Source organism: Simochromis diagramma, unplaced genomic scaffold (genome assembly GCF_900408965.1).
Source record: "Simochromis diagramma unplaced genomic scaffold, fSimDia1.1 OVJJ01000141.1, whole genome shotgun sequence".
Classification (NCBI taxonomy): Eukaryota; Metazoa; Chordata; class Actinopteri; order Cichliformes; family Cichlidae; genus Simochromis; species Simochromis diagramma.
In genome coordinates, this window is record NW_024387350.1 from 1,306,908 (window position 1) to 1,319,017 (window position 12,110).

The window sequence follows — 12,110 nt, forward strand, 5'->3', positions numbered from 1 at the left end:
GAAACTTAATAAAGCCATTTATTTAATACAAAAACACCCCTGAACAAACACTTTACCTGTATGGCCGGAGGGATCGTGGGTCCCCAGATCTGTGCAGGAGGTGGAGGGGGAGGTGGGAACCCTCCAGAAGCTCCAGGAAACCAGGAAGTAGAGGTCAGCGGCTCGGCTGACAGGATGGTGATCTCCGGACGCCTGGAAACACGTCACATGTTAAAGGAAGGTTATAAAAAGCAAAATCTAAACAGGACAACAGCAGGCAGGAGGCTCTGAAAGCTACACAGGTGCAAAGTTCAGAGACGAAAAAAAACATTACACACGTCACACAAGTGTTTTAGAAGCAGGTATGGAAACATACATTTTATCCTCACTAATTCAATAAATTCATTAAATATAAATGTATACATTTTCCTGACACATGGAAATTAATCAACTAAATCATAAAATAAAATTCTTTTCAAAAAGTTATAATTTTCAGTTTCACTGAATCTAAACGGACGTTTAACTTCACTGAAAAAGAAAAACTGTTTTTCAAAAAGTTCATTTCCTGATTTTAGCTTCAGGACTAATGATTTTTTTCACCTATATTTTTCTAAAATGATAACAAACTATTCTAATTGTTTTTAAGTTTTATAGCCCAAACAGTTTAATCAGTTAATTAAAAAAAACTGTTTAAAATTTTAGTCACATCAAAGATGTCGATTAAAACTTAAATGAAAACATAATAAAAAAAATGCTAATTTTAGCTTTTAAATGAAATGGGGAATTAAATTTGAGACATAAATATAATTTTGTTTCATTAATTAAAAACCCAGATGAATCTCAGAATTCATAGTAAATGGTTTTAAAGTACCTTGTTAAAGAAGAAACAGGAAAACACACGCAGCTCAGAGAGTACACAACTATTTTCAAATGTTTACACGGGCTCAGATCCAGGAACCGTCCAAGTGTTTAAACGTGACGCAGGAAGGAGCTCAGTGATGAGCTTCCCCTCACATAAAGCTCATTTACTCTAAAAGTGAAGATTAAAGCTTGTTTGTTGGCTAAAGTGTTAACATATTATCCTGAGTAACCATAACAACAGAATTCACAGCTGGATTTTACTTTTCTTTTCCCCGTTTCACTTCATGAAACATCTGCATGTTAAATATGAACCAGTGATGATGATGGCACGGCAGACTCGTACCTCCTGTCTCTGTCTCTTTCCCGCTCTCGGTCTCTCTCCCGGTCCCGCTCTCTGTCTCTGGGAGCCTCAGACAGAGTGGTCGGCCTGGAAGAGGCTGATAGGAAAACAGAAGCCGCTTTAGAAAAAAGAAAGGCAAGCAAAACAAAGCAGAAAAATTCCCACTACAGAGAAGATAACAGTGTGGACACAATCAAAATAGTCACACGAACCAAGAAGATGTTTTCCATCACTGCTAAAAGAAAAAAAAGTGGATGACTCCAACCCGACCCCGTCAGAATCAACTAATTTTTATTTTTTTTTGTGCAATAACAAACAAGAAAAACAACCCTGTCCTTAAAACTATGATTTATTTTTTAGAGTTAAAGCCCTCAAAAAAATTAGCGGATGGAAAGTTGGCACTTTTAGGAACCGTAAATCCAAGGTACAGGAAGTATCAGCTTCACTCCAAACACTGTGCACATTTTGTTTCATTCTTTCTTGGTTCTATGTTCATTTGTGAGAGTGAATACTCACTTCTCTTGATGACGGCTCTGATAGATGACAAAGGACCCTGGCTGCACAGAGAGGACAAAAAGGAAACAATGAGTCATTTCATTTCACCTCTGCTACCTCACCTCCTCTCTCTCTCCCCCTGTTTTCCAGTGACAAATATAGCTCGGTCGTCCCAGTCAGTCCACGCTACTTGAACTCCACACATGAGCTCAGCATCCGCTGCCTCATACAGGCAAAAGATCTAAATGATGGGTACAGTTCTCCAATTACAAACAATGAATCTGCGGTTTGTGCAGAAAACATTTCCTCATTTGACCTCATTAACAAGTCAAGAACAGTCACAGATTTGGTCTTCTGGAAATGCAGGATTTATGACTACAAGTTTGTTTTTTTACATCTAAATCAAACACGTCTGTAGACATTTTCAGTCCCAACAGTTCTGGGACACAGAGAGACGTAACAGTTTAATAATAATTAAAAACAAAACAAACAAACAAACAAAAAAAGAAAACCACGGTTCAGGTAATATCTCAAATTCTCATTCCAATGTCATTTTCTTTTTCCTCCAGACTTGTTAAACCTACTACTATGACCTCTGACGTCACTTTTTCTACACACTTTGTGAGGATGCTTGACTTTTATACTCCTCATGACTTTTATGATGTACTTCCTCTATCAAATAAATACGTGGTAAAACCTGGATTTCACTTATAGTTGGTTCGTCCTACTTTTGTTTCATTTCCAAGACTAACATTTAAATGTATTGTTTGTTTACATTAATGTTTTACTGGTGTAGCATTAATTAATTTGAACAATCACAAAATATTTACGTCACCTGACGTTCATTTTGCCCAAGGAAAGTGCTTAATTTATGGTAGGATGAATAAAAGACTATAAAAAGTGAGTTTTAAGAAGAATGATGGTCTCCAGTCCCTCTAGATGGAGACCGAAAAGAGAAGTATGACCTCCAATAGATACCAACTAAAAAAAAAGTTCCTGTAGTTAAAAAGCACCTCTTTGTAGCTTGCATCACTCAGCTCTGTTACAATAACAGTCTGTGCTGTGACTAAAGGGCCTGTGTTACTGCATGTGGATGTTTATGCGTGTCTCAAGTGTAAATGCTGCATCTGTTTTCTCAAACACTGGACGATGAAACAAAAGGACAAAATTCTATGATACTTCCTCCATGGCTTATTTTATTTGCTTCATTCAAATATGGTAACACTTCTGAAAACAGCATCATGTAAATAAATGCAATGATTCTTACATAAAGCACTTCAACTATCCCAGAGCATTCACCTATTATCACCCATTCACACAAGCACGTTTTCTATGCTTACACTGAAGATAACTACAAATTCAGGATTTCCGTTGACTTGGCCAGTAAAGGGCAAAAACCAGGAGGAGCGAGCACTTTAGCGACAGTGGGAAGAAGAAACTCCCTTTTAACAGGAAGAAACTTCCAGCAGAACCAGGCTCAGGGAGGGGCGGGGCCATCTGCTGCGACCGGTGGGGTCGCCTAAACGTTGACCATTAGGGCTGAATTCACAAGATCTTAAAGATATTAAAGAATAAAAAAACTGATCTGTTTTTAGTGTGACTTTAGTTTTCAGTCACCTGATTCCTGAGACTTTGCTGGCTATACTTTAAAGAGCCATATATGATATACTCCAACGGTGCAGCTAGGGGGGGTTAGAGTCGGAAACTCCGATCTGTATGCTTACTCTTACATAATACTGCATAATTTTATGATTCAAAGCAAAACTCATGTGACTCAGTCCTCAGCTAAAGGGTGCAGAATGAGTCACTTTAATGGCAGCTCCCTTAAATGAATCTTATTTGTCAGTTAAATGTGTTTTTTCACCTTTACAATCTTCTAGAGCCAAGAACCCAGTCTGCACCACTGGATGGCCAAAAACCTGCAGCAAAATCACTAATAACTCCAAAAAAGTTAAAAAAAAATAAAATAAAATATACAGTTATTCCTGCTGTGTGGATACTGGCATTATTACACAGTAGGGAGAATGTTTGAAAATTTCCACTCTGATCAACACATTTCAATACAGCACACTTACTGGACTCGCCCACTTTGAGGTCACATTGGTCAGATGAGCTGTAGAGCAAAGACTTTGCTGAAAGCACATTTAGCTAAAATTCCAGTACAAACAAAATAAATTGGGAGAATTCCTTGGTATTCCCAAACTGGGAGCGTGTTTATCAAATAGATAGACCATTTTTCCAGCTGTCAGCAATCACATCTATCACAGCAGACATTTCAGAAAAGGTGAGCCAAAGCTCTTCCTTTTTAAATGGAAAAGTAGTTCCTAATCTAGGAAGGTTATCTAGCCAGACTCACCAAGACGATAACAGGACGCGAGGACGGTTCTCTCTCTCTTTCTGTTATAGATCAGCCTGTCTTTTGACTCTGCTGCTCACCCTCTCTCTTTCTGCCACGGAGCTGCTAACTATGAACAGACGCACATGACTCACCCCTGACACTGCCCAAACACACTGCTTTACTTTAAACTGGTGGAAAAAATGTTCCTTCTATCCTCCTCTTTCCACTTCTCCTTGTTTACTGCAGAGAAAGGTTGAAGAAAACACGATGCACTTATTAAATGTCAGTGAAATACGCCTCTGCTCAGCAAGCTTTGTTTACACCGTCAGAGGTGTCAGTTTGACTGGGAGAAGGTATGATTTGTAGTTTTTAGGTGAGAGTCGGCAGGAACAATGAACCTCTGTGCTAATGTAGCTTTTCTATGTTTCAAAAAAAAGTTTTCACTGGTTTTCTTCTATTCCCATTACATCATTGTGGGCTGTGTGCAACTGATTGCTCAGCAGTTCAAAAAACATTTAAATGCAGTAAGACAAGTGAACCACTTGTTGTCAAAACAGGCGTTTTTAATGGCTCCTAACGGCCCAGATTCCTATGTGGATTTAAAAGCCTACTGGCACAGAGAAACTGCAATAAAGAAAATGGCAGATACCTTTGGACAACAGCTAATTCGTAGATGGTCGTCCAAAGGAAAGGAGACGATTATGAGGTTTTACTTTAACCCATAAAGACGACATTTGACGACCTCCCTGTAGCCTCAATGACGAGTTTTGACACCTCAGTTTATATTAGTAAAGACTTCACGACCATTAGAACAGGTTCTGGGTTTTTCAAGGCTAGCTATGGTAAGGTGAAGAGGCAGGGACTACCCTCACCAACATCTGACGCACACCCACTCATTTTGTTCTGGAACCATGACACACACAAAAAGAAAGACGAGCTTCACACGTTATATTCGTCCAAGGGGGCTTTGCAAATGTTTTAAGCATCTTGAGCGCCTAGAGGTGGGAGGTCACTAGAGGTGATCTTCTGATGTTATAAAAGCAACCTGCGCCTCTGTAATAATATAAGTCCTCAGCACCACAGATGGTCTTTCCTGGTGATCTTATGGCCTCAATCACTAGTTCCAACTTGCACTGATATTAATATAATGTTTATTTTGTAAATTATGGCCCTCTTAGTGTCCAGTAGGACAATAAAGCTCGAGGCTACATGTAGTGACAATAAAAAGTCACTACTGTATCCCATGAGCATCCCATAACCTGTGTCTAAGGTGACATTTAGAGAAACTACTGTTTTTGGCACTTCTTTGGTTTTAAGTTTTTATTCAATGAAAGTTTGAAAAACAGAATCAGTTTTTAAAAAAAAATGTTCTGCTTCAGGTGAGGAGACTTGGCCAAACATCAGTCGGTCAATACACAAAATAAAGTCTCAAAAGTTACTTAATGGAGATTCTTTGACTTTCCACTCACTTCTGTACTCAGTAATAAACTTAACCTTCCATATATTTGTGCATTTGGATCCTCTCACAATCACTTTGGATTCTTTGTTCGACGTCTTTTAAGTGATATAAGCTCGACAAAAGCAACACTTTGTTCCTCCCACACACACACACACACACACACTTTTTAAACCCGGTGACTTCCCCAGCTAGTTGCCATGCCCACCGGCCAACAGCCAAAATACTTTCAGGAGTGTGTCAGGACCACAGACGAGAGGGGAGAAAAGCATTCCCTGGAAGTCTGCAAGGATACTGAAGAAAATCCTCCAAAGCTGCGCCTTTAACCCAAAGACGCCTGATTCGTACTGTAAGGTAAATCCTTTTAGAGGGTCAGATCAAAGCAATCAGACCTTTTACCTGGATTCAATTTCAAATGCACCTCTCCAGGACAAACTGTCTGTTACATGTGGGAGAGATTAGACGCACCCTTCTTCAAAGCACTTAGTCATTTTTGCACATACTGCCAGCAGAGACAGTGAAATGTGAAACCTCCTACCTGTGACGATGCTCTGGCTTATGTCTGTCAGGACGACCTGGGGAGAGAAAGAGTGATTGTAAACCAACAGGCACTGTTTAGTCTACAGAGCTCAGCAGTTCATGTGGGCAAAGAGCTGAAAAGGCTTTAGACCAGCTCAGTTATTGCTTAGTAAAAATAACTTATATAACTTATATATAATGTTTCTGTGTCACAAAGGTAGAAATGTTTTAACAAACTGCAGCGTCAGCACAGCTTTGGTTAAATTGTTATTAAACATTGAGGCTGAATGTGTGGGCATATAGAGTTTACATGGTTACATGTATGCACAAACTTCATACGACTATGTGTTTATTCTGGTTTTCTTGTGGATCATATGGCGTAATTTACACCGACCGTTCAATTTATTGGCTACACTTGTTTAAATGTTCATTAATATAAACATCTAATTAGATAAGCACATGGCAGCACCTCAGTGCATTTACGCATGAAGACGTGGTGAACATAACCTGCTGAAGTTCAACATGAACATCAGAATAGGAATTGAAGGTGAATTAAGTGATCCTGAAGGTGGTGTGGTTGTTGGTGCCTGATGTGCTTGTCTGAATATTTTATATTGATATTCCCACACAACCTTTACACCAGGGATTACAGAGAACGGGCCTCTTTGGGCCTCTTACTACCAGCTGATCATCATTGAAACACCACAGCCTACTTGAGTATTGTTGCCGACTATGTCCATCCCTTCATGGCCGCAGTGAACCCATCTTCTGATGACATGTTGAACACACCATGTCACAAACCATAAATTATCTCAAACTGCCAAATTGAAAGTGAAAATATCTTCACTATACTAAAATGAGCTCCACAGTCACCAGATCTCCTATTCAATAGGGGACCTTTGAGATGTGGTAGAAGCAGGAGATTCACATCATGGACGTGCAGCTTATAAATCTGCAGCAACTATGTGATACCAACATGTCAAGATGGACCAAACTCTCTGAGGAATGCTTTGGGCAGCTTGTTGAATGTGAAAACAAAGTGTTTAAATTGACCAAAAGTCATTATTAAGAGTGTTAAAAGTTCCTCTGATTATAATTTAATGTGTCCTACATTGAAATGAGAAACAAAATTTTAACTTCAACCTCAATAACGTCGTTTTGCATTCCAAAGTTTTAGGCTGAAAAGACAAAACTGTTTTTATCTTGGTTTGAAAATACAAGAATAAAGATTGATTAATCCTGGTTTAGTGCAGACGAAAAATAGTGCCACCTACAGAAACTAAGTGAAGACAAAAGGAAGAGGATGTCACAATCATCCTGATAAGTCATGTGATCACCACAGAAAAAAGTTAAGGGAGCATTTGAATTTTTAAAAATGTGAACCACCTCCTATAATGCCTTCAACAAGATGAAGAAAGCAAGAAAAAAGAGAAAGGAGGAGAAAAGCCAAGAAAAAGCAGAGCTGCACTTTCTGTGAATGTGTATTTTTCCATTTCCTACCTCCTTTTTCTTCTTCCTTCCCAACCCAAACTGATAACCAGATCAGTATGACCTGCTTAAGTCCAGAAAAACTAGATGCTGACGTGTGTGCAGAACTTGCTGCAGATAGTTCTTCTTTTCAAAAACTCAAAAAGATTTCTCTCTTCTCCCTTCAGTGCTTTTTCTTCTTTTCCTCTACTTTCTGTCCCTGAAAAACTCCAACTGGACAGCCCGTCAGCTCTGGCTAGGTTCCTGATTGGCAGAGGACATCCAGGAAGTGAGGCTGCAATTGGCTGCAGACAGATTCTGCTGGAGTCATCGGAGTTTTAATACTTCCAGATGTTTGTCCTGCGCAGCAGGCTGGCTTAGCTTTCTGCTGGAGCTGCATTCAAACACGCAAGATGCACACCGCAGCAGATTTCACTCAGCGTTCGTCATCCACTGGCTTTCTTGTGTGCCACGAGGAGGTCAGAGGTTAGTGACGAAAAGGGGATTTAGACAGTTTTTTCCCCCCAATGAAGCTTCCTTAGATAGTAGGAGGAAAGAAATCAACACTCCATTAAAGTGGACATGAAGCACTAAATGTATTAAGCTCATTTACACCACGGAAGTTTAAAGCATTTTTTAAAATCTAATTTGATCTTTGATTTTATTTAAGCACTTTTTTTTCCAGGTGACAAGTGGAATTAAAGCTGCAGCCTTCTTCCCATTCATTTAGAACAGGGAGGCTTCTGCCCAAATAACTGCCAAAAGGCATTGCCAAGATGGCTGCCAAGTGGCTGAAAATTCAGTTACAATGCCAGCTTAAAGTCTTCCAGAGGGAATGTTTATCCTTGAAAACTGTGGCACTCACATGAGGCATTTATCACCTGTCACTCTCACAGATGAGCCTGTGTGGAAAAACATGTGACTGCTCAATAAAGCCTTTAAAAATATGCAGCTCAGATTTTTTTTTCTTTCCTTTTTTGCAAAAGGTCAACTACTTTCAAAGGTATTCTTTTTTTAAATGTTTGCTGTTCACTTTAGCTTCTCATTTAATGTATAATAACACTAAACAGTGCTGGTAAAATAAGGTTCTTCATTAAGCTGCACGTCCCGAAGCTAAGAAAAGGCTGAACACGATCCCTAACCTCAGATGCCAGAAAAATTATTAACAGACTGTTGTTAAACCCACAGAGAGACAATAAACCACAGTCCAGGAATGCTGCACAGACAGACGCACACACTGTATTTGTTGTTCTGACTGTAACTTAATGTCTCCATATGGTTTACAATTTTTAATAAACAATGTCTTCATGTTGCAAAATATTCTGCTATTCAATTTCTCAAGTTAGAAAAAAAGTATCTGAAACACATTTAATGAAAACCAAGTGAGCTCAGCTCATCAAATGGTTGGGTTTCATTGCACAACAACAACAACAACAACCAACTCAGACTCTCTCACACGCTCCCTGATATATGTATTTTGTGGTTTAAGGCTATATTAGCTTATATAGGTGATGAGTTGTCTGGGAATTGTGGATGTGTTCTGTTGTAGTTCAGTACGGAGCAAAAATTCACCTTTGGATATGAACCTTTATTAATTTGAAAGCTAGTCCCAGCCTGTCCATGTCACGCTGCCCGTTGGCTCCATGGCCGGGCTGCACTTGTGATGCTGCTCGATATCATTCACCTCCTTCCTCTGACAGGATCTTATCTCACAGTTAGACTCCACCTCCATTTTAGACTCCAGCTCAAACATGTTTGGCTGATACAAACACAAACCAGAAGCTTCCTGCACAAAAATCCCATCCCTTGCCTTCAGATATTTGTATATTCAAATTCAGAATTTGTTCAAAGAAATAAAAGTAATCCTAACTTCCCATTTTCTCTGTTTCCTCTTCCCTAAACACCATGAACAGAAATTGAAGAGTTAGTAGCAGGCCTAAAAAAGAAACAAACAAAAAAAACTCCAGAGCAGATGAACAGTACCTGACAGTCATCTCCTTAAGAAACAGGAAAAGCATACCTCAGTCGTGGTTTGGCCTCCCCAGGGTGTTAAGTTCAACATTATTAATCATAATGGATGCAGTGTGGCTGTAGCTCAGGAGGTAGAGCACTTTAACTACTGATCAGAAGGAGAGTGGTTCGATTCCTGACTCCTCCAGTCTGCATGCCAAGTATCCTTCGGCAAGATACTAAATCCAAGTTGTGCATGAATGTTAGTTAAGAACCACTAAAGCAGGGGTAGGCAACACCAGGCCTCGAGTGCCGGTGTCCTGCAGGTTTTAGATCTCACCCTGGGTCAACACACCTGAATCAAATGATTAGTTCATTACCAGCCCCCTGGAGAACTTCAAGACATGTTGAGGAGGTAATTTAGCCATTTGAATCAGCTGTGTTTGATCAAGGACACATCTAAAACCTGCAGGACACCGGCACTCGAGGCCTGGAGTTGCCTACCCCTGCACTAAAGGCTTAGAAAAAAGTGACTGGGTGAATTTATTTGGTCTTTGAATGTGGCATGTTATATAGAGTGGTTTGAGTACTCTGGGAGAGTAGAAACGCTCTATAGAACAATGCCATTTCCCATCACGTTGCCAGAGAATGGAACAAAAGGTAGCCAACAAAGAAGAGCTCTGCCCTTCATGAAGCCCAGAGAACTATTCCTGAAGACTACTTAAAGAAATGACAAAGGTTGCCTAAGTGACTGTGTTGAAGAATAAAGGTGGTCACCTTAAATGCTGGCTTTCAAGAATTGTACAAACTCTGTTTTTGCCTTGTATGCTGTATTTTCATATTTGTTTCTACATTTCAATAAACTTCTGAATCCATTTCCCATTTTTCTAGCAAAATATAAAGAAATGAGGATTGTTCAAGACTTTTGCGCCAAATATGGACAAAATTATTCTGCCACACTATTTGAATTCAAGAGTTTTCAAACTTCCACAGAAAAACAAAATTAATTAAATAAATAAATAAATCACGCAGTGTGCCTTTACAAACATGAAAAGGATGGGTCGCTGTAAAGAGTTCAATGAATTTCTGACCGGTGCTGTCATTGACGCCGCTGTCGGAATAAGCCAGTTGCTTTCTAGATCTTCCATCATCAACTGTAAGTCGTGTTATTGCAAACTGGAAGTCTTTAGGAACCACAGCAACTCGACCATGAAGTGGCAGATCAGATAAAGTTACAGGGCGTGTCACCGACTGTGTAAAGGTCATCAGCGCACTGCTGACTGAGTAAATGTGGTACTCCAGTCTTCCTTTGACATCAACATGAGCACACACACGGTGCACTAGGAGCTTCATGCTATAGGGTTTCAATGTCCAAGCAGCTCCTGTAGGTGTCCCAAATAGCAAAATTGGTATGGCCCGGATCTGGCCCACATACTGCAAAGAGTGATGGCCCTTTGGTGGCCCAGATCAGGTTTGCCAGAAGTGGCCCACACATGGGCCAGCACAAGGCTAGTTGCAGACACACTGGTGGTCCTTTGCTGGCCCAGAACAGTTTCAGCTCTGACCCCAGATGTCAGCCTAATGTGTACCTTAATCAAGCCATGTAATAACAACATGTGCCAGAACATAATAGTGCAAAAGTAACATGACGAAACTCTGTTCGGACAGTGAATGGACTGATTCTTATATAGCGCTTTTCAACCCTCCCGGTTTACTCAAAGTGCTCTTTACAACATGCCATATTCACCCAATCACACACTTTCTCTAAACTGAGTGCTTCCTACATGAGTGCTACCTATTCACACTCTTGACATGCAGACTGGAGGAGCCAGGGAATAATCTAGGGCTGTGCGATATGACCATAATCTCATACCCCGATATAAGACATCCATCATCCCGATAACGATATAAATCACAAAAATTTAACATTTTCTGTAAATTCTGTGAATCTCAGGCAGCTCGACTTGCAGGAAGTGTTTTCAGCTGGGCGTTGTGTACCTGGAGTTGAGACTTTTAACCGATGCATGAAGTTATACATTTTTAAACATAAATTGTAACGGCCGCCGCTTTCTTTGTGAATATTTATTACACGGCGTGCTGCAGGGAAAAGCCTGTTCTAACGTTTGAGTCTAAGGTTTATTTTTTAGCACCTAACGCCTCTTTTTTGCTTCCGTAAAAATCCTGCATGCTCTTTCATGAGATTTAGTTTATTTTGAAAAGTCTCAACAGGATCTTGAGCTTTATTGTGAAAGGTTAACATGCAAAACAAACAAGCGGATGGCAAAGCCATGCCATTGTTTTATCATCGTGGTTGATAACGACAACACGTAAAAACAGTCACTTGTCCGTCCGTAGTGTCGTGATATTAAATATAAGAGAAAGAGATAACTTTAACAAATTAATATAGCCACTAGTGACCATCAAAACGATGAAAAAAAATTGGTGTAAACACGAAACAAACGATAGCGTAATATGAAACGATAGACGTTTTTATATCGTCATCCAATCGTTATATCGAACAGCCCTAGATCGAACCACAAAAAATGAAGACCTGTTTTTTGTGAGCCTGGGCCACATAAACTAAACCATAATTGGGCCAGATGTGGCATGCCATCGCATAAACTGTGCCATCTGCACCAGGCCTGGCCCATATCTGGATGACCACTTACCATGCCAGAAGTCAGCCAGCAATGCCAGCATGACAC

The 12,110-nt window shown here is 39.9% G+C and overlaps 1 protein-coding gene and 1 long non-coding RNA gene across 4 annotated transcripts in view; both read right to left on the reverse strand.

Moving 5' to 3' along the window:
- The window catches only part of LOC120718383 (SH3 domain-containing protein 19-like), a 31,626-nt gene that overhangs the window by 17,095 nt on the left and 2,421 nt on the right, over positions 1 to 12,110 (reverse strand). For all 3 annotated transcript variants that reach the window (XM_040006916.1, XM_040006915.1, XM_040006917.1), the window contains exons 2-5: positions 6,008 to 6,044; positions 1,697 to 1,737; positions 1,184 to 1,277; positions 57 to 192 (exon numbers count right to left, since the gene is read on the reverse strand). In XM_040006916.1, the coding sequence (XP_039862850.1) occupies positions 57 to 192; positions 1,184 to 1,277; positions 1,697 to 1,737; positions 6,008 to 6,044 (308 nt within the window). The remainder of the gene's footprint in view (positions 1 to 56; positions 193 to 1,183; positions 1,278 to 1,696; positions 1,738 to 6,007; positions 6,045 to 12,110) is intronic.
- On the reverse strand, positions 7,653 to 9,786 carry LOC120718430. Its single transcript, XR_005692488.1, has 2 exons — positions 9,476 to 9,786; positions 7,653 to 7,992 (listed from the first exon to the last, which is right to left on the reverse strand). It is a non-coding gene; the product is annotated as an uncharacterized LOC120718430 (long non-coding RNA).